The sequence below is a fragment of the Pinus tabuliformis genome, chromosome 8 (assembly GCF_031772625.1).
Source record: "Pinus tabuliformis cultivar Carrire ecotype Pingquan chromosome 8, CPIR1, whole genome shotgun sequence".
NCBI lineage: Eukaryota > Viridiplantae > Streptophyta > Pinopsida > Pinales > Pinaceae > Pinus > Pinus tabuliformis.
Window position 1 is genome coordinate 2053155498 of NC_142294.1, and position 24276 is coordinate 2053179773.

At 33.4% G+C, this 24276-nt stretch overlaps 1 protein-coding gene across 1 annotated transcript in view; it reads left to right on the forward strand.

Moving 5' to 3' along the window:
• Nucleotides 1–24276, forward strand: part of LOC149244714 (alpha-dioxygenase PIOX-like) — a 96612-nt gene that overhangs the window by 25181 nt on the left and 47155 nt on the right. The window contains exons 2-6 of the mRNA XM_089368053.1: nt 21929–22192; nt 22430–22579; nt 23156–23289; nt 23387–23600; nt 23681–23826. Of these exons, the coding sequence (XP_089224179.1) occupies nt 21929–22192; nt 22430–22579; nt 23156–23289; nt 23387–23600; nt 23681–23826 (908 nt within the window). The remainder of the gene's footprint in view (nt 1–21928; nt 22193–22429; nt 22580–23155; nt 23290–23386; nt 23601–23680; nt 23827–24276) is intronic.

Here is a 24276-nt window from a genome sequence, read left to right on the forward strand (position 1 = left end):
CATATATATATATACATATATATATATATATGTATATATATATATATATTTTCATTTTGTATTTGTTATCCAAAATAAAGATTACATCTTTATTACATAAATTGATTACATCACATGACTTTTACTACACTTGTGGATTCAAAGACCAAGGGGAACCATGGGTTTTTCTTTTTCCCCTTTCTTCTATGGGCATCGGTCCATCCTAAAGAGCCATCTATCACAATTATTTTCTTGAGAAGTTAGCATGGCCACCTGACCAGCCAAGAATGGCGTGTCTTTCTCGCCATCAAATTAGTCTAACTCATGATTCTGCTTTTTCCCACAAACTGCACGGGCTGTTGAAACTGAAGATCTCTCCTCCTTTGGCTACCCTGGATCTTGAGATGTTATATTGTTCATTGTTGTATTTTGTTGTCGAGATCTATTCTGTGTTTGATCTACATAATCCATGGCATCTATTGTTGTCTTTGGATCTTGTCAGCCATGATTTTTTCTCTTCACCTCTTGTGATCTGACAATCCCTTTAGGAAAGGGATACACATGTTGAAGTTGTCCAAGTTGTTAGAAATTTCTATACACGAATGTAGTGTTTTCATTTTCTAGATGTTGTGAATACTCCTTGTCTCCCCACTTGAGGATAATTTTGTCTAGGAAACCTTCGTTGAGGTTCACTTCCACACATATGTAGACGAAGCTTATAAAACCCTTTGACAATCAATTATTATCAACCTTGATAAAATGGCTTATGGAGTGTTTAATGTCCTCTAAAATATCTAGCAATATCCATTGAAGGGGCAAGTTTGGGAGCCTAACCCCAACGGGTATAGGAAGGGACTTCATAGTAAGCGGATTAAACTCCTGAAACCATGGTTTAATTGAGAGACATGGTCTGCCCCAAAATTAGGGATCCTAGTCTAAAACCCTCTTATGATCTTTAGGATCTTTAAAGAAAACTACAAAGAAACCCTTCGAATAAAACAACAACTCAATATTTTGGGACCAATTTTTATGAACCTAGTCCCGCAGAGCCAAAGACAAGGGTCAAAAACCATTGAAACAACATATAATCATCTGAGTTTTAAAATTCTATCATTTTCTTATTGATGAGCTCATTCAGTTCTAGTGTGGGAGTGTTTGATGAATGCTCTACCATAAACTCATTACCCAAGAGCTCTTTGTGTGACTTAGGATTGAAATTTGGCTTTAGATCCTCCTTCAAAGACATGGGCATTGATGTAGAGGATCCCCCACCACCCCTGGCACATCTTTTTAGACTTGCAACCAAGAAGTTAGAGGAGTCATTCTTTATGCCATAATGTATAAGACTTTTAACCATCACTAATTGTCTCCCCTCATGTAAGAATCCCATTTCACTCACAAGGTCCCTATCATCATCTATATGTTATCTCCAAGCCATTATACTACATTTGATTCACTGACCATAATGCAAAGGGGATTTTCATATAAGGACTTGACAAAGATTATGAATTTTTGAGGATTTAATTCCCCACTACCATTCTTAGCCAGATCCCGTCTAGCAACTAGGCATCATGGAGCAGATGTGTCAATCCCTAGAAATCCCAAATGTTGGGGAATTAACTCAAATATTTTGCATGCTTTAACATATCCGTGATGAGATTCCCTTTGAGGCATCTTATCGAACAATTTTCTAACATCCTCGTAATAGTGGGAATGCCAAAGCTTTTGTTTTTTTTTAGGGAGCACTTCAAACAAACACTTTGACGAGCACGGCTAGTATTTAAATCATTCACACCACATACAATAAATCCTCATTCACTTTAGCCAAGTAGAGGGTTGTTTCAAGCAACTTCTTCCCTTCAAACTGGGTCAAAACTACCTCAATTGAAAAGCTTGGAGCACATCCTCCAAATGTATCAATTAAATTAAGATAAGTTGGTTGTAGCTTGGTGGTCAAGGTCATCTCTACCATATCCTTCGTGATTCTCTTCTCTTTGTTGTAAGAAGTTTGCATTTTTGTTGTTATACTATCCCTTCGATTGGGTTGGTCAAGGTCCACTTTTATAGATAGAAGTTACAAGAACATTTTTTATAAAATAATAATTTAAATAGTTTTTATGATTTTTTTTTTTAATTGTTTCATTGAACTACCCACCCGCAAACATACAAATCTAGTGAGCAAGCTCAAGAAGCCAAAACCATTGGCTTTCATTCATCTGGTTATGTTGGAAAAATAATCCCAACCACCACGTTAAATAACCTGGTACACAAGTAAATCAAGCAAGGTTGCATATTTTGTTTGCAGGATGAAGGACATGGATTAAATGAAGTTATGGGCTATAGTACAAACTTCCCATTACACAAACACATTAGATAACTAAAATAAATGAGCATTTTAATGAAAATTTGGTGAAACGTATGGTCTAGACATTTATTCCGCAACTAACATATGTACTCTGCATCATAGAATATCATTTTTGTACAATCGTGTATCCCATGTCTTAATATTTTGACGTTGTAGTGAATTAATGTATTAAAAACTTGTATGTTTGAATATATATGTATGTAGAAATCATTTTCTATGTAGCGGAGCTATTTCTAAGAGGTAAAAGAGAGAAATTGTAGAGAAATTTGTGGTGGGTTCTTAAAACAATTTAGTTACAAGGTTTTACAGTGAGTTACTCCACAACTCCTGGTGAAGTGTAAATAAGAACTCGTGTTTTACTTGGTGAAAGAGATATAGCCACTATATTTTATCTGAATGCATTTTCTTTTGTTTTGAAATTATAATCTAAAGTATGGTACGTTTCGATATCTTTCTCTAAACCTCATGCCTGGTTTTTACGAAACCACTATGTTTTTACTTTGTTGTGCGTAAATTTTCTTAAGTTGTTTAGCCTTGTTTTGTTTTGGAAATCAACTATGTGATTTAATCCTAATAGCTACTGTAGTCTCGAGGAAGACTCCTCTACCTAAACTTTCAAGTAGTATCAAAGTGAGTGTAAAATTTTATTAGTGTAAGTGCCAGTGTTTTTATTGGGAGTTAAAAGTTGTTCTGAAGGCAATATTTTCGGAGCATATTTTACTAGCGGGGAGAATTTTTTTTTTAACATTAAAAAATGGAATCATACGTCAATTTAATGGGAAAAATTATGATTATTGGGCTATTACAATGAAGGCTTTGTATTCTTCTCAAGGTATTTTGGATTGGGTGGAGAATGGTTTTCAAGAACTAGAAAATGCAACAACATACAATGAGTTGAGACAAGAAGAAATAGTTTTATTGAGGGACAACGGGAAGAAGGATTCAAAATCCCTCCCTTAAATTTTTCAATCAGCTCATGAAAGTATTTTCCCAAGGATTGGAGAAACAACAAAATCCAAGAAATCATGGGATACCTTCTAGACAACCTACCAAGGCATGGAAAAAGTGAAGACATCAAAGCTACAAATGCTAAGAATATATTTTGACACAATTTGTATGAAAGAGTCTGAGAATATAGACTCATTTTTACACAAGTAATTGGACTGGTTACTCAAATGATGTCTCATGGTGAGAAACTTGAGGAAATAATAATAGTTGAGAAAATTTTGAGAAGTATTCTAGTAAGATTCGATGCCATTGTTGTGGTCATAGAAGAGACAAAGGATCTCTCACAATTTTCAGTGGATGAGCTTCATGTATCACTAATTTCTCATAAGCATAGATTGAATAGAGCAATAAACTCCTCATTAGATCATGCCTTCAAGACGCGAGTTTCACTTGGTCAAGGTAGAGGCAGAGGAAGATCAACTGCTAGAGGAAGAGGAAGAAGCCCACACAAAGGTGGAAAGAAAGCCCTTCAAGCTCAAGTGTAAGGGGCATCGATCAAAACCAAAGTCAAGGCCCAAGAAAAAATGAAGCACAAGGTCATGGGTATGATAAATCTCAATTTCAATGTCATTATTGTAAGAAGTATGGTCATTATGAAAATGAATGTAGAAAGAAGGAACATGACATAACCAAGTGCAAATTTCATAAAGAAAAATTGTAACCAAGATAGCATGTTTTTTAGCTTGTAATGTAGCACAAGAAAAACAAAAGAATGTATCGTTTCTAGATTCAGGGTGCGACAATCACATGACAGTGAACATAGAAATGTTTTCCAATTTAGATCAAAGTGTGAAATCTGAAGTGACCTTAGGGACGGATAACAAAGTTTATGTCATGGGTAAAGGAAGAGTCAACATTCTAACAAAGAAGGGGGAGAAGAAGTACATTTTAGATGTTTATTTTGTCCCTGGTTTGAAGCATAATCTCATAAGCATTGGAAAACTCATGCAAAAGGGCTACAATGTCTTTTTCAAGAATGGAGAGTGCACAATTTTGGATAAGTCTCCAAGCAAATAGTTGATTACAAAAGTTCAGATGACAAGCAATAGAATGTTTCCCCTAAAGATAAAACCATATTTGAAGGAAGAAGGTGCACAAGCACAATTGTCAACAAATTCACAAGAGGATGGAAGAAAATTTGATGTTGTCACACAAGTAAACTTTCAAGCAGAATTCAAATATGAAAACTGGTTACGGAATTTTGAGATTTGATCACCTTAATTTTGGAGGTATGAATTTGTTGCATAGGAAAGGCATGGAGAAGGGATTGCTACTCATAAAAAATCTAGACAACCAATGTGGAGGGTGCATCTTGGGCAAACAACATAAAGAGACATTTCCAACAAGAAAGTCAATAAGGGCAAAGGCAACTTTGGAGATTGTCCATTCAGACTTATGTGGACCAATGCAGACACCATCAATTTGGGAGAGCTATTATTCTTGAATTTCATAGATGACTACACAAGGAACACATGGGTCTACTTCCTAAAATAGAAAAGTGAAATGTTTGAGTGCTTCTACCAATACAAATCTCTTGTTGAGAAATAAAGTGGACACTACATCAAAGTTTTGAGGACTCACAAAGGTGGCGAATACATCTCAAATGACTTCCTATGTTTTTACAATGAGGTATACACCTCAAGAAAATGGTGTCACAAAAAGGAAGAATAGGAATATTATGGAAATGGCGAGCAGTATGAAAAATCAAAGCATTTCCCAAATTATTATTGGATTGAATTTGTCGCTTGTGCAGCATATATCATTAATAGTTATCCAACCAAAAGTGTCAAGAATATGGCTCCTGAAGAGGCATGGAGTGGAAGAAAGCATAGTGTCATGCACATAAGAGTGTTTGGATGTGTGGCTTATGCACATGCCTTGGATGAATTAAGGAAGAAGTTGGATAGTGATGGGGGTAAATGCATATTTGTTGGATATAGTGATGAATCCAAGGCATAGAAGCTCTACAATCCATTAACTAGGAAGGTTATAATCAACAAACATGTGAAGCTCATGTTGAAAATGGCAACAAGAAATGCTTAAAATAGAAATGCTATAAATAGAATTGCTATAAATAGCATCTTAGGTACCAGTGTTGCATATAGCAACTACGAATGAAAAATGGAAGTGTTAAAAATAAAATTGATATAAATAGTACTTCGGGATAGATTCCAATTTTAATTAGTCCCTAAATTAAAATTGAGAATTAAAATTCAAATTTGATCTCAGCAGTTGTTTGAAAAATAATTAATTAATTCATCTTGAATTAATTAGTTGGAGAAAATCAAACATGAAGTATATGTGAAGACATGCAACAGTTATCCGTTTGATTGAGGAAGTTATCCCTTAATTAAGGAGATAAGGATGAGTTGTAACTGAGTTGTAATTAGTTAGCTTAGTTAACTGAGTTAAGTCCAGTTAGACTAGTTCAAATAGCTTGTCGAACTAATTGTTAGTTCAGTTAGTTAATGCTTGCATGCATGTAACTACTTCTCCAGATAACTGAATATTCTCTCATAAATAACCCATGCTTGTCAGTTCAGTTAGAGACCTAGTTGAGATCAGAGAAAGGGACAATGTACTATCAGTTGGAGGATTTTTCATATATAGGAAACTCATCCATGCAGAAGGAATTATCTCCTTCAAGATTTTGCAGTTATTTCAGAAGTCATTGTTGTGTGTGAGAGGATTATTCACATAGGTTGCAGCCGGAGGACCCAGGAGAAACTGCACAAGGAAATAGGATGCTTGGAGGACTAAAGGAAGGCACAGGTGTTGTCTATTCTATCTATGAGCAGCAGTGAGGGATTGTACTGAGAGCTGGATAGATTGAGAGCTAAAGATTTGTGTAATCCTGAGATATTTCCACTTATATGATAATACAGAGATCGAGGTTTTTAGCTGAGGCTTTCCCCAGAGTATTCTTCTATGTTTCATGTGTATGATTTCTTCTTTTCTGTTATATGTGTTCTGATTGATCTAGCTCAAATTGATTAAGCTTCCGCAAAGTTTGATTGTATAAGTATATCTAGTATTTTGCTTTAGTATATTGCATTATCTGGTGATCTGCAGTGGGAAATTCTATGTGGTTTCAGAGCAAAGGTGACCAAAGTGAAGAACAGTATACAAGAAGGGAGAAGTTTGAAGTTTGAGGTTCTTGAATATAGAAATCGAAGTCTTATCACATCTCAATTTCACCAATGGCGTTCAATGGTTTAAGACTTGAGTATTCCCTTGATGGTAGCTCAAATTATATAACCTAGAAGGATCGCATGGAAGTAGTATAAGAGGATAACAGTCTAAAGGACTTCATTGATCAAGAAGTCCCCAAGCTGATAGAAGCCGATGCTACAGAATTGGCGGAATGGGAGAAATGTGTGGCTAGAGCAAGGAGAATCCTCCTGGAGGGAGTTCGAGACCACATTTTCTCAAGCCTCCATGGGAAGGAGACACCTTCTTCGATGTGGAAAACACTGAAAGATCTATATCAGAACAGTAGCAATCAAAGGAAGTTAGCGCTGAAAGACAAGCTTCGAAAAATCAAGTGTGAAAATGGCGACACGATCTCTACATATCTAAACAAGCTCACCACCTGCAGGGATGAGCTTGGAAGTGTGGGGATCACAACATTCAATGATGACATGGTGAGTCTTGTGCTCCTCAGTCTTCCTAAGAGCTAGCATAGCTACCAAGACTCGGTAAATGGAAGAGAAAAACTATCAAATTGGGAACGACTTTGGTCGGATCTGATGTAGGAGGAGATAAGAAGAAGCACCAGAGATGGTTCTTCATCCAAGGAGGATGAAGAAAATTTCACCTTAGCTAGTACAACAAAGAAAGGGAAGGAGAAGTCCATTCTCATCCCAAATCGAGTTCTTCCTATGGTGGGAAGAAGTTTGACAAATCAAAAGTGTGACGCTTTCATTGTCATGAGGTGGGCCATTTTACTACAAATTGTCCACTAAAGAAATCCAAGATGGGATTCAAGGAAGGATCTGAAGGCGAGGCATTGGCTTCAAAGTTCGAGTTGGATTTCACACTCTTCGCATGCATGGTTTCATCCATTGTGGGATGTGGTTGGTTTCTTGACAGTGGAACTTCTTTCCACATGACCGACGATAAGAGTTTGTTCAGTACCTTGGAGGAGAAAGGTCTCCAGATACTCATAGCGATGGGTAATGATGAAAAGTATAGTGTCTCAGGTGTAGGCACAACTGTTTTTCAAAGGGAGCATGGAGCTCGCATTACCTTGACCAATGTCAAGTATGTACCAAGACTGAAGAAACATTTGGTGTTGATTTCAATGCTAGAAGACAAAGGCTATGATGTAGTCTTCAGTAAGGGAAAGATTTTCCTTCAACACATCACCACGAGATAGGTGAAGCAGATCGATTCACGAGTCAAGAACCTGTATGCTCTTGAGGTTCAAGATGCATGCAAAGCCTTGAGGAGCAAGGCTACTATTGGAGACTTGGTGGTTGAGAGGGAGAGTACATTAACTCTCGACATGCAGCGCCAGAAGAAGTCTCAGAAAATTGTGGAGGAGCCATAATTGGTGAAGCAGCTTCAGGATGTTGTGGAGTAGCCACAACTGGAGAATTCGAGAGTAGATCAAGTGGAGACATCTACTCATGTAGAGACCTCCTGTAGGGGAAATTTCGATCCAAATGGGTAGAGGGATCACATGCATCCATACCTCCAAGTAGGAGGTGGGGCGATGTGGAGTGACAATCCCAAGAAGGTTGGAATAGGGGTGGGATCATTGAGGTACCCAACCTCTTTAATTAGACCTTGATATGGGAGCCCTGAGAAGGAGTAGCAGAACTAGCTGAGTGGGTAGATATAGATGCGAATGGAGCGGCAGAGAAATCTACACTGTAGGAATCCCAAGACAGTGTAGAGCTAGCACGTTGCAACAATGCGAGAGGCACACGAGTGTTGCACCAATGCAGGATGGCATAGAGAGGTGTGAAATGACACAACATGCATGGAGTGTTGTAGTAGCTTAGAGGTCAAAGAGGAAGCACTTGTCAATGGCAGATGGAGCTTCAGCATCATAGGGTGTTTCTAGCCCAACAGAGAGGTTAGTTGGGAGTTTTTTTGTTTCTAGAGTTGTTAGAGCAATAACACTTGGGAGAAGTGTTGCATGAAGAACATTCCAAAGGTTCAAGATCAGGTTCAAGCTGAATGCCTTTGTTGTTGAGAGGGAGTGTTGAAAATGGAAACACGAAATGCTAAAAATAGTGTTAGGCCCCTATACTACTAGTGTAACCCCTTATTGTTATTAGTACAACCCCCTTATTATATTTTTGTACCCATGTAGTCCCCATATTGTTACTATTGTGCCCCATAGAAGCCCACTATTGTTATTATTGTGCCCTTACATTATTATTGTTATGTCGGCTCTAATTATATTATGACCCCTTAAACTCCTATATATAGAAAGGAGGTCTTTTCATTTGTATCATCCAAGAATTGTTCATTTGTGTAATATAAAGGAGGTTTCCCCCTCGAAGAGGTTGAATTCTAAGGCGTTTATCTCTCTTTTCTATATTTTTGTGAGCTGGTTTCATAACATTTGGTATCAGAGCTTTGGATTCTAGGGTTTCGCTGCTCCAAAGAGGACATTGTGGCATTCTCACTATAACTTTTTTATGCACTGTTTCAGATGCTAAAAAAAAAACCATTTGGTTTGAAATCATTCTGAACCTCGAGTCCAAATTTCAGATCTTTTCATGCTATATTTGCGGAGATATGATCTGATGAAGTTGGTCTTTTTTGTAGACTCCCGAATTACATTCCAAACAGGTGACCTAGGGAAAATAGTCATAACTTTTGTTTTGAGCATTAGATTGAAATTTCATAAGAAGTTACATAAATAGGACGGACTATAGTTTCTTATGCATATTTTTCAGATCCTAAGGTCAAAACTGTGACACGTAGCACTTCATACAAGTTCAATCTTCTGAAAAGGTATATAATCAGGTCATCTTGGGAGATTGTGCATAACTCTTTCTTGGATAATCGAAGTTCGATTAGACTAGTGGCATTGCTATAGATAGCATCTCAGGTACCAGTGTTGGATATAGCAACTAGGAATGAAAAATGGAAGTGCTGAAAATAACATTGCTATAAATAGTATTTCGGGATAGATTCCAATTTTAATTAGTCCCTAAATTAAAATTGAGAATTAAAATTTGAACTTGATCTCAGCAGCTATTTGAAAAATAATTAATTAATTCATCTTGAGTTCATTAGTTGGATAAAATAAAACATGAAGTCTATGTGAAGACATGCAATAGTTATCCCTTAATTAAGGAGATAAGGATGAGTTGTATTTGAATTGTAATTAGTTAGCTCAATTAACTAAGTTAAGTTCAGTTAGATTGGTTCAAATAGTTTGTTGAACTAATTGTGAGTTAAGTTAGTTAATGCTTGCATGCATGTAACTGTTGCTCTCTAGATAACTGAATATTCTCTCATAAATAACTCATGCATGTCAGTTCAGTCAGAGACCCAGTTGAGATTAGAGGAAGGGACAATGTACTATCAGTTGGAGGATTTTTCCTATATAGGAAACTCATCCATGTAGAAGGAATTATCTCCTTCAAGATTGTGCAGTTATTTCATAGGTCAGTGTTGTGTGTGAGAGGATTATTAACACAAGTTGCAGCTGGAGGACCTAGGAGAAAATGCGCAAGGAAATAGGAGGCTTGGAGGACTGAAGGAAGGCACAGGTGTTGTCTATTTTGTCTATGAGTAGCAGTGAGGGATTGTACTGAGAGTTGGATATCTTGAGTGCTAAAGCTTTGTGTAATCCTAAGATATTTCCCCTTGTATGATAATATAGAGATTAGGGCTTTTAGTTGAGGCTTTCCCCAGAGTATTCTTCTGTGTTTCATTTATATGATTTCTTCTTCTCTATTATATGTGTTCTCATTGATCTAGCTCAAATTGATTAAGCTTCTGTAAAGTTTGATTGTAGAAGTATATCTAGTATTTTGCTTTAGTATATTACATTATCTGGTGATCTGTAGTGGGAAATTCTATAGCTCATAGAAGAGGAAGCATGGGATGGGTGTTTAGAGAAGACAATCAATATGAAAACATATATACCACATGAAGACAAAGAGAAATTGACCAGAACAAGTAATTCCTCAATGGTGATCCTTCTACTCCTATTCAAGTGCAACAAAGTAGTCAACAAGTAACACCATCAACAAATAGTAGGACAGTGTCACGAAGTAAAGCAAGTACTACTCCAAGCACACTACAAATACCCACAATGTCACCTACCTCAAGCACAACATCAAGTGACATGTCAAGCCCATCTTCCGCAAGCATAAGAAGACAAAAATTCAGAAATTTAAGTGAAATTTATGAGAAAAATGAAGTTGATAGTAGTGATGGTCTGAATTCCTTATTTCTGTTATTTTGTTATGTAGATGACCCAATCCATTTTTAGGATGCAGTCGAAGATAAAAAATGGATCGTAGAAATGGATGGAGAAATAGAAGCAATAGAAAAGAATGATACATGGGAGTTAGTGGACCTTCCGCAAGGAAAAGAAGTCATTGGAGTGAAGTGGGTCTATAAGACCAAGAGAAACATTGAAGGAAAGATTGAAAGGAATAAAGAAAGGTTAGTTGTAAAATGATACAAGCAACAACATGAAGGAGATTATGCAGAGACATTTGGGCTAGTTTCAAAGATGGAGACAACACATACAATGTTGTCAATTGTTGTGCAACATAAATGAAAAGTGTATCAAATGGACGTAAAATCAACATTCTTGAATGGATTGCTAAAAGAGGAAGTATATGTTGTGCAACCACCTGGTTATGAGGTAGAAGGCCAAGAAGAAAAGTTGTATAGGTTAAGGAAAGCTCTTTATGGGTTGAAGTAGTAACACAGGATAGACGCTTACTTGATGGAAAATGGCTTTGACAAATGTGACGGTGAGCCTACTCTCTACATTAAAGAAAGTGACGATAAGCTTCTTATTGTTGTTTTAGATGTATATGATTTGATTTTTATAGGGAGTGATTATTTTCCCATCGTTGATTTCAAATAAGTCATGAAAGGTGAGTTTGAAATGACTGATTGGGGTTGTTAAAGTATTTTTTGGGCATAGAAGTGAAGCAAACAAAAAATGGGATTTTTATTTCTCAAGCAAAGTATGTAACAAATATTTTGGAGAGGTTCAATATGCAGAACAATAAGCCCACACCAACTCTGACTATCATGGGGTTGAAGTTGAGCAAAGAAGATTGCAGCAACAATGTCAACTCGACATTATACAAACGTATGGTGGGAAGTTTGATGTATTTGACAACAACTAGGCTAGATATAATGTATGTCGTAAGTCTTGTGTTAAGGTTCATGGAGACACCCTAGGAGACGCATTGGCAAGCAACGAAAATGATTTTAAGGTATGGCAATGGAACAAAGGAATGTGGTATTTTCTACACCACAACAAATGATTTTAGGCTGGTTGGTGACACTAATGGTAACTGGGAAGGAAGTTTTGATGATAGAAAGAGCAAGTCAGGATATGTTTTTTATTTAGGTTTGGGAGTCATTTCATGGGCCTCCAATAAGTAGCCAATAGTGTCGTTGTCAACAGCATAAGTTGAATATGTCGTTGCAACAACAGTCAAGAAGTTTGGATGAGAAGAATGTTGAGGGATTTATGCCATGAACAAGAGGGAACAACAATTATTTTCTGTGACAACATTTCCACAATTACACTATCAAAGAATTCTATTTTTCACAAGAGGATCAAACACATTGACATTAAATATCATTTTCTTAGATAATTGATTAACAATGGTGAACTTAGGTTGCAGCATTGCAGGTCACGGGAACAATTTGCAAACATATTCACAAAGTCATTGGCACATGAAAATTTTGTCTAGCTAAGACACTGTTAGGGAATTGTCAATGGTAGCAGTTGTGAATAAGGGGGAGTGTTCAATGGTGGAATTTGTGATTAAAGGGGAGTGTGGCAGTTTTGATTAAGGGGGAATGCTCAATGGTGGAAGTTGTTATTAAGGGGGAGTGTTGGAAAATTAATCCCAACCACCACATTAAATAACTTGTCAACAACCGTACTTGTGGTACACAAGTAAATCAAGAAACTGCAGGTTGCGGATTTTGTTTGCACGATGAAGGACATGGATTAAATGAAGTTCTCACTGGTGTACAAAATTCCCATTACACAAACACATGAGATAATTAAAGCAAATGAACATTTAATAAAACCCATTACACAAACACATGAGATAATTAAAACAAATGAGCATTTAATAAAAAGTTGGCGAAACCTATGGTTGAGACATTTATTATGCAAGTGACATTACTTCACAACATAGAAAATCATTTTTGTGATATAATATTTTGACTTTGTCATGAATCAATGTGTTAAAAACTTGTATGTTTGAATATACATGTATATAGAAGTCTTTTTCTATGTAGTTGAGGTATTTATGAGAAGTAGCAGAGGTATTTCTGAGAGGTAAAAGAGAGAAAATTGTAGAGCAATTTGTGGTGGGCCATAAAACAGTTTAGTTACAAGGTTTTACAATGAGCTACTCCGCAATTCCTGGTGAAGTGTAAATCTTAGTAAGAACTCGTGTTTTACTTTTTACTTGGTGAAGGAGCTTTTGCCTCCATATTTTATCTAAATATATTTTCTTGTGCTTTGAAATTATAATCTAAATATCAAGAAGTATAAATCTTAATAAGAACTAGCGTTTTACTTGGCTAAGGAGCAACAACCTCCATATTTTATCCGAATGTATTTTCTTATATTTTGAAATTATAATCTAAAATATAGTAGGTTGCAATATCTTTTTGGAAACTTCACCGCTAATTTTTACTGCCCAACCACTCTATTTTTTCTCTGTTTTGTTGTGCTTAATTTCTCTCAAGTCTTTTAGCTTTGTTTTGTTGTCGTTGTTAATTGCGTGATTTAATATCCGCAATTGTATTCTTGAGGAAGACTCCTCTTCCTAGACTTTCAGCTTACACATACCCACTACTCCCACATATGTTGGAAATCAATCAAGACATCATTCTCCAAGTGGCTTCACAAACCAACCTTGGAAAAGCTAATCATCTCCGGGGATAGCATGAGCAACCAGAGAAGAACTTCGCGGCAAGGAGGAAGTTCGAAGAAGGCAGTAGGTCTCCACGTCACAAGGTTGATGAGGGCAATGAGTCAAGCAGGAGAAGGGAGGCAACAATGTGTAGCATGGATAAATGCCTATTCATCTTTAGCAATATTTTCTTTATATGACTTATAATGAAATAAATCCCAAAATAATTAGCATTCCATATTTTACATCATAACTAAAATAAAAATTATATTGTATCAAATATTCTCATGAATTTAACTCCATACGTGAAGCCTTAATACTATACCTGATTGCATTTTTACATATTTAAGTTAAATATCTATCATATCCTCAACCCAATTGTATTACTTTTTCTATTATTATGATATTTTTGTTGGGAATAATGCTTAATTTTGTTATGTAAATTGTTGACAAATTAGTCAACAGATTTTGTGTTCTCTCTGCAAAATTAGGGCAGCAAATTATTAGGGTGGTCAAGAAATTAGCTTTCACAAGATTGGTAGTGTCAGTAGATTTGTTTCAAATTAGAAGTTGATTGATAATCATATTAGTAATAATTTTACTATATAAGAATGTAATTAATGGTTTAATTATATATGATATTTATAGCAGGTTTGAGCTCACACAGTAACTATGTTTTATTTGTTCATTTTTTTTATATGTATTTTTCTTCATAGTTATGTTGGCTTATCAACTGGCTTAAAGAGGCCATTTCATATTCTACAAGTGGTATCAGAGCAGGTAAAAAGATTTTGGGTTAAAGTTTTATTATTGCAATTTCGCCAAAGTTAATCATGTCAAATTCTAACAAGATGCCAATTTTATAATTTGATGGGAATGATTATGATTATTGGTTCACTAAGATGCTAACCTTTTTTATTGGAAAAGATTTGTGGGAGATTGTTGAATCAGGTTATGAGGAGCCAACGGATTGGAATTCCCTTACAGACAATGAAAGAACAGCGAGAAAGGAAGCAAGGAAGAAGAATGCTCAAGCTTTGTTTCACATTCATATAGCTCTTGATAAGATTTTATTTCCAAGAATATCAGGAGAAAAAACTGCCAAAGATGCTTGGGGGACTCTACAAGAAAATTACCAAGGTAGTTATAAAGTTAAGGTGGTCAAGCTTCAAACATTGAAGCGAGAGTTTGAGAATTTGAAGATGCAAGAAGTTGAAAGTGTGAGTGACTATTATGTGAGAATCAAAGATGTGGTCAATAAAATGGCTACACATGGAGAAATTGTAAGTAATTAAGTTTTAATTAAAAAGGTATTGAGATATTTAACACATAGATGGAATCACATTGCCATAATCATGGAAGAAAGTAAGGATTTGACAAAACTACAATTTGATCAATTTGTTGGATCCTTGATGTCTCATGAAGAAAGATTGAAAGACACTTTTGAAGGTGTAGAGAAAAAATTTTCCTCTAAGTTACAAATTACAAAGAATGAATATGCAAGCAACATTAGTGCCAAAAGCAAACAAGGTCAAGGTAAATGGCAAAGCCAAAATTATTCAAGAGGTAGAGGAAGAGGTGGCTCAAGTGGAAGAGGTAGTTTCAGAGGAAGAGGTAGAGGTAGATTGTATAAGAGAAATGTTCAATGTTACTATTGTAATAGGCATGGCCACTTTGAAAGAAAATGTGGATTGAAAGAAGGTAAAAATGTTAACTATGCTCAAGAAAGTGGTGAGTATCTTCGAGATCATTTATTTTTATCTTATGCCAAAGGTGAAAATACTAGTAAAGATTTTTGGTACCTAGATTCTAGATACTCTAACCATATGACATGGAATGAGAAGTTGTTTTCAGCAAAGGATGGAAGTTTCAAATCCAAGATCTAGCTTGGTGATGATAAATCATTCGAGGTTGCTTCCAAGGGAGCTATGGAGGTCCAAACAAACGAAGGTATAAAGAGTATTCATGACATTTATTATACTCCATAATTGAAGCATAATTTTTTGAGCGTTGGGCAACTATGTGAGAAAAATTATAAAGTAGTCTTTGAAAATAAGACATGTACTATCTATGATAAGAATAAGGGACATAGGGTGATCACTGTTGTGCCTATGACAAGAAATACGATGTTTCCCTTGAGGTTTGATGAACATAACAAAAATATTTGTAAATATGGTTTATGAGGATTCAAGTTGGTTATGGCATCTCAGGTATGGACATTTAAATTTTCACAGCTTGAAGTTTCTAACCTCACATGCATTAGTTTCTGGTTTGCCCAAGGTAGAAGAGAAAAAGGAGGTTTGTGAAGGATGTGCTAAAGGAAATCATGCAAGGGAAAGGTTTCCAAAGGGCACTGCATGGAGGTCTCATCACACACTTCAGCGTTTTCATTCAAACATATGTGGTCCTATGTAGACTAAGGGTTTGGGTAATTCATCATATTTCATCACTTTTATTGATGATTACTCACAAAATTGTTGGGTATATTTTTTAAAGGCCAAAAGTGAAGCCCTGCATACATTCAAGAAGTTCAAAACCCTTGTGGAAAATGAGAAAGGATGCAAAATCAAATGTTTGTGGACTAACCATGGAAGAGAATTCTTCTCAAAATCTTTCCAGAGTTATTGCGATATGAATTGCATCAGGAGGCAACATACTATGGCATACACACCCCAACAGAATGACATAGTTGAAAGGAAGAATCGTACTGTGGGTGAAATGGAAAGATGCATGTTCCAAACCAAGGGGTTGAGTAATTCTTATTGGGGAGATGCAATTGCTACAGTAGTGTACATCCTCAACTGTAGCCCCACCAGTGCACTGGAAAAGATGACTCCTTATGAAGCTTGGTATGGAAAAAGGCCTAATGTTAAGCATTTCAAAGTTTTTGGTTGTTTGGCTTATGTGCATATACCTGATCAGAATAGAAAAAGTTTAGATGCAAAGAGTGAGTTATGTATTTTTATTAGGTATAGTGAGACAAGCAAGGCTTATAAATTGTATAATCCTCTAAATAATAAGCTTATTGTCTCAAGAGATGTAATTTTTTATGAAGGGAGAGTTTATGGTCATCAAAATGGCCATGTTGAGAAGACAAAATATGTTTTGAATGATGATAACAATGTAAACTTTGAAACGGGAACTGATACGGTTACCCGTTTTGTAGAGATAGCAAAAAAGTGACCCGATTTTGAAAAGGGATGATGCAGAATACACATGTTTTTTAACAATGTTTTTTTTTATTAAAAAAAAATGAAAATTACATTTACATTTTTTTTTAACAATGTTTTTTTTAATTAAAAAAAAAAAAATGAAAATTACATTTACATTTTTTTTTAACAATGTTTTTTTTTATTTAAACATAGGGTGATCACTGTTGTGCCTATGACAAGAAATATGATGTTTCCCTTGAGGTTTGATGAACATAACAAAAATATTTGTAAATATGGTTTATGAGGATGTAAAAATAGAGAAATTAATAAAAAAACATTAGAAAAAATTGGAAAAAAAAAACAAATTAAAAACAAACTAGTTTAAAAAAAAATAGAAATTAATGAAAAAAAATTAAAAACTAATAAAATTAATATTAAAAAAACAAAAAAAAATTCAAATTATGAAAAAAAAAAACAAAAAAATGTGTATTTCTTATTTTTTTTAAAAGTGTAATAAATTTTTAATAAACATAGATATTTTATTTAAAAAAAATTAAAATTAATTTTTTTTTTCAAAACAATCTATTTTATTATAAAAACAATTTTTATTTTTAGTTTTATTTAAAAATAGAATTATTCAACATATATTTTATATTTAAAAAAAAGGTTACATTTACATTTTTTTAACCATGTTTTTTTTTATTAAAAAAAAATGAAAATTAAATTTATTTTTGTTTTTAGCAAACTTTTTTTTATAACATTTTTTTGTTATAATAAAAAAATTTTTTTTTTTTTAAATCATTTTTTTTAATTTTAAATTTTAAAAATTATTAAAACAAATTAAAAATTTTAAAAATTATTAAAAAATGGGTGGAGGGGCCGCGCGCACTCCGCCCACGGCAGGGCGATTACACACATCCGACGGCCTCTTTAGATTTCTTATCTCTAGCAGGGTGGCACTTTTGAACAATCTCAGTACGCTCTCTGCATGATCGGATCACTGCATGGCATTATAGTACAAAGCAAAGGATGCAGCATGAATTGCATCATCATGTCTAACTGCAATACTCATGCTGCATCATATCAACACGGCATCAAGCCTATTTCTCTCGGCATTTGACATTTTTGACAGTTTGGCAGAGTACATTCCTGAAGTTCCCTACGGAATATACATGACTGTAACATATACATACAGATCAAATCAAAACCAAGTGATTTCTTTTTACTGGATATTCTTATGGTTGAAATTCATGCTTCTATGTTTACGGGCATTAATATTAATTGATTTTACATTAATAATTTTATATAACATTTTTATAATATTTAATCATTATATGTATCCAGAAGCAAATAAAAAACTTAACGATAAGTAATTAACTCTGTATATCCGCAATCAACATCTTTAGAGTTCTTGAATTGCTAATGTTTTCCTACCTTAGAGAACCCTACCTTAGAGATTCAATGAACGATTCAGTGAGAAATTTAGCGATTCAACAATGAACTCAGAATTTGATTAGGATGACAACTATACATATTTAAATTAAATTAGGATGACAACTATATATAATTTTAAATATATATTTAAACGTGCGTAGTTGATTTGAAATGATCTTTGTAAGAGTATTTTTTTTTGTTAATTTGAATTAAAAATTTGGGAGAGATTTTTAAAAATCTAGATTATGTGGTTTAATTTATAAAATTTAAATGTCTCACAAATTTATTAGAATATTAAATTTATTTATATATTAAAAAATGTATTTATTAATTATTATTAGATGATTTAAAAATATATATATATATATATATATATATATATATATTTTAATAAAAAAAAACATTGTTAAAAAAAATGTAAATGTAATTTTCATTTTTTTTAAATAAAAAAAACCATTGTTAAAAAAAATGTAATTGTAATTTTTTTTTAAATATAAAATATATGTTGAATAATTTTATTTTTAAATAAAAATAAAAATAAAAATTGTTTTTATAATAAAATAGATTGTTTTGAAAAAAAAAAAAAAAAAAAAAATAATTTTTTTTTAAATAAAATATCTATGTTTATTAAAAAATCATTACACTTTTTTAAAAAAAAATAAGAAATAAACATTTTTTTTGTTTTTTTTTTCATAATTTAAATTTTTTTGTTTTTTTAATATTATTTTTATTAGTTTTTAATTTTTTTTCATTAATTTCTATTTTTTTTTTAAACTAGTTTGTTTTTAATTTTTTTTTTTTTTCCAATTTTTTCTAATGGTTTTTTTTAATTTCTCTATTTTTACTTACTTAATATATATATATATATATATATATATATATATAGTCTTTTTGGTTTTCTAAATTCTTTTATGGTTTATGAGATAATTTTTTTAACATTTTTTGTTTTTTGTTTTTTTTGTTATTTTATATATTTTTATATTTATTTTTAATTTTAATTTTTAACTTTTTTGTTTTTTTTTTTTTTTTTCTATTTTCACCTACTTAATTTTTTGTTTCTTTTAAATGTTTTTTTTCTTTTCCATATATATTTTTTTTGCCCAATTTTTTTTGTTTACAAGATAACTCCTTTTTCCCCTTTTTTGTAAATATTTTTTTTACTATTTAATTGTTTATAAATTTTATTTTTTTTAGTTTTTAAATTCTTATCATTAATTTTGTTCTTTTTACATTTGATGATTGATTTTTTTTTTCGTCTTTTATTTTTGTTTTATATTTTTCTTTTAATATATATTTTAATCTATGTTTTGTTTTTTTGTTTTTGTTTTTTTTACTTTTTTGTGTTTTTTCATTGTTTTAATTTTTTTTTTAATTTTTATTTTATTTTATGTTTTCATTATTTTTTTAAATTTAGTGTTTTTTCGGGGTCATGATAAAATATTTCATGCCATTATTTCGAAATGTTGAAATTTTACTTTGGAAAAAAAAAATGTTCTTCCAGAATCAACCCTTTTCATTTTGAGGGTGTTTTTTGGATAATTTTTGAGCAAAAAATTGGTTTTCACCGCCATTTTTTAAACATGTTGAAAATTTACCCAAGAAAAGAAAATGTGTTATTCCAGCATCAACACTTTTCACTTTTAGCACTGTTTTTGATGTTTTTTCGGGGTTTTTTGGCTAGAGTTCCCGTTTTGAGTTTATAGTTCCCGTTTCAAAGTTTACATTGTTTGATATAATTGTTGATATTAATCATGAGTAGCCAACTAATGTTTCTATAACTAGTGGGTTAACTCCACCATGCAACCCTTGATCAATTTCATCAAAATCAAGTTCAAGTCCAACTTCTTCTCCAAGTTCTACAAGGAAGGTAAGAAGATTGAGTGATATTTATTAGAGGAGTGCAAATCAAGCACATGAACAAAGCCAATTAGGTGAGATAGTCAATTTCACTTTATTAGCCAAGGTTGATTTTGAACTATCATGTTTTGAAGATGCATGTACTAATGAGGTTTGTATGAAAGCCATGCAAGAAGAGATGGATTCCATTCAAAGGAATGACACTTGGAAGTTCGCAAAGCTTCCACATGACAAAAAAAATATTGGCACCAAATGGGTCTAGAAGACTAAATTTAATAGTGATGGGAGTGTTGAAAGACACAAAGCAATATTAGTTGCTAAAGGATTCACACTGAAATATGGAATTGATTATGAAGAGACATTTGCACGAGACAGGAGACCATTAGAATGTTGATTTCATTAGCAGCTCAGAAAAAGTGGAGCATACTTCATATGGACGTGAAAAGTGCCTTCTTGAAAGGGTACTTAGAAGAGGAAGTATGCGTGGAGTAGCCACAAGGTTTTGAAATGGAAGGAAAGGAGAATAATGTCTACATGTTGAAGAAGGCTTTGTATGGTCTTAAGCAACCACCAAGAACGTGGTATGCTAGGATTGATGGATATTTTCAGGAAAATGACTTCCAGAGAAGTAAAACACTGATCCTACCCTTTACTACAAACAAGAAGGTGTTGTTATTCTAATCATAAGTTTGTATGTTGATGATATATTGTATATGGGTAGTAGTTCTAAGATGAATGATAAATTCAAAATTGCTATGATGAATGAATTTGAGATGAAAGATCTAGGCATCATGAAATATTTTCTAGGAATGGAGGCTTATCAAACTAATGATGAGATTTTCATTTGTCAAACAAAGTATGCACACGATATGTTAAATAAATTTGATATGGTTGATTGTAATCCATTCTCTACTCCAAGCACTCATAGAGAGGTGTTATGTAGAGATGATGGTGTTGATTTAGTTGATGAGAAAACTTACAAAAGTATTGTGGGGAGCTTGATATTTCTAATCCACACAAGGCCTGATATTACATATTCAGCTTCACTTGTTTCAAGGTATATGACAAATCCAAAGCCAAGAGGATTTTAAGGTATGTGAAAGGCACTCTAAATTTCATTACTACTCTTCTGAAAAATTCAATCTTGTTGGATTTAGTTATTCAGATTGGAGAGGTAGTATTGATGACCGTAAGTCCACATCTAGAAATTGTTTCTCTTTTTGTTTTGGTTTGATTACATGGAACTCAAAAAAACAAAGCATTGTTGCCCTCTCATCCATAGAAGTGGAGTATGTTGCAGTTACCTCAATAGGTACACAAGCTCTCTCCCATAGAAGTGGAGTATGTTGCAGTTACCTCAACAGGTACACAAGCTCTCTCCCTCAGAAAATTTTTGGAAGAAATTGGAGAAAAACAGCCTACAATGATTTATTGTGATAATGGTTAGAAAAGAATGACAAAGCATTTTGACATGAAATATCAATTCATGAGATTTGCTGCTGAAGAAGGATATTGAATTGAAGCATATAAATATGCATGATATATCTTCACCAAAGCTTTGGCACTACGAGATAAGATAGTAAATACTCATTAATCATTAAGGGGGAGTGTTGGGAATAATGCTTAATTTTGTTATGTAAATTGTTGACAAATTAGTTAGCAGATTTTGTGTTATCTCTGCAAAATTAGTGTAGCAAATTATTAAGGTGATTAGGAAATTAGCTTTCACAAGATTGGTAGTGTCAATAGATTTGTTTCAAATTCTACAGTTGATTGATAATCATATTATTAATAATCTTATAGTTCAAACATTAATTGTGTTTTATTTGTTCATTCTTCTTTATATGTATTTTTCTTTATAGTTATTTTGACTTATCAGCTGGCTTCAAGAAGCCATTTCATATTCTACAATTTTCCCAAACTTTTCATTTTAGTTCAAGTAATCTATATCAACCTGACTACTCTGTGTGCAATTACAATTACAATTACAGAACAAAGTATATAATCACCCTACTGATAATGCGCTTTTGCAGATCATACATCTAGTGGATCGATTCTATGCGTGGCATAAATTGCCTGTGTTTCTGGGACTGATCTACCTGGAGATAAGGCGTATGTTGCACCAGCGTTATAATCTTATCAACGTAGGAACTACACCGGCGGGTGTAAGATATAATCCAATCGATTACCCATACAGAACAGCCGACGGGTCTTATAATGACCCGTTCAATTCAGAAACAGGGAATGAAAATACATTTTTTGGACGAAACATGATGCCTTCTCCTCAAAATGATCAGGTGATTACAGATATATCTCTCCAAGTCGTTGATGCATCCTCAAATATCTGGTACCATCATATTGAATGACTTATGATTAGGTTACAACTTATATCTACACTTACTGGGTCAAATTGTTGTGTAAATAGCTGCTGAGGCCAGATCTCACCACATATCTGACACCATTATATTGAATGACTTCTGACTAGGTTACAACTTACACTTTCATTTTTTTTTGAGTAAAATTGGTGTAAACAGCTGCTGAGGCCAGATCCCATGGTAGTTGCTACCAAGCTGCTTGTTCGCAGGAAATTAATTGATACGGGCACACAATTTAACATGCTTGCTGCCGCTTGGATTCAGTTCATGATTCATGACTGGGTCGATCATGTGGAAGACACCAAACAGGTAGAGATAACAATGTCTTCTACCATGGTTCCAATAAATTTTTGTAGGAAAATAAGTTCAGGAGATTTTAAAACTTCATCCACTATTTCCTACAACCTTCTGCCGATTTCCCTTCACCATTAATGTATTTCACTTCAATGGTTCATTACGTTATGTGGATTTTCATTTATCAGGTAGACACTCTATTATTCATAAAGTTAATTATAATAGTTTGGAAATTACTAATGTTCTAAAGATTCCAAAGTTAATTATAATGATGTGAAAGATTACTGATGTCCAAAAATTTCAGTGTAATGGAAAATTCACTGATTTGGGTTTGATCCAGGTATTGAATTTTCATACAGATCTCATGGAGTCAAGTCAACTGTAGTTAGTCTGAGATCCATTTTTAGAGTACCCAAAAACCTAATAATAATAGTTTGGATCTTTACTAAGACCTAAAATTTAACTAAAAAAACTCAACAAATTAATATATTCTGTGTTTTACTTTATCCAGTCTCTCATATTTTGAGGCATAGTTCAATGGCTATTTTTTTAGCTCAAAGATAATATCTCCCAGTATTTGAGTTTTTTCAGGCAGAGATAAGTACCCCGTCGAGGGTTGCATCACAATGCCCACTCAAAGAATTCATATTTTTCGAAAGCAAAGAAATTCCTACTGGTTTCTACGATATCCAAAAAGGATACCTTAATAGAAGAACTGCCTGGTGGTAAAGATGCCATCTCTAATCTATGCAGTTCATTATCACATTTGAAGATTAGAGATGGACATAAAATATGAATTCCATGTATCTGTGTGCTATGTAGGGATGGGAGTGCAGTTTATGGAAACGACATTAACGAGTCACGAAAAGTAAGGACGTTCAAGGATGGAAAGCTGAAGTTGGGTGAGGATGGCCTTCTTTTGCACCAGAGTGATGGAATTGCTGTCATTGGAGATGTTCGTAATTCATGGGCTGGCCTATCAATTCTCCAAGCCTTGTTCATCAAAGAACATAACGCAGTGTGCGACATGCTGAAGGTAACGATAAGTCTATAATATATAATGAATATTCAAATCAAACGGACTGTAAATTAACATATTTTATTTAAACAATGCAGCACCATTATCGCGATCTGGATGACGAGGAACTGTATCGTCATGCAAGATTGGTTACTTCTGCAGTAATTGCTAAAATCCATACAATTGACTGGACGGTAGAGCTCCTTAAAACGGACACCCTACTTGCTGCAATGCGCGCCAACTGGTACATATTTTCTTTGCGTCATATAATATTTCAGTCACACCGTTTGAACTCCAGGTTAAAAGTTCATAAATCAATGATTCAGGTATAAAATTCATTCATCGTCGGTTCTCTCTTAAAACTTTAAAATACCATATTAATTTAAGATACTATATTAGTACAAAGATAATGTGGTTGATATAGCTAAACCCTATATAAATATATATAAAAAAATATTTCAACCAAAAAAAATTATCTCGGTACAAAGAATGTTTTAAAAATGTATATATTTATTTGATTAATAATGTATAAAAAGATTATGGGTTAATGTTAACATGAAAAAAATGAATTACACATCTTATTGTAAAATAGATTATTCTAATACCATATAATCGGTTCTCTCTTAAAACTTTAAAATACCATATTAATTTAAGATACTATATTAGTACAACCATAATGTGGTTGATATAGCTA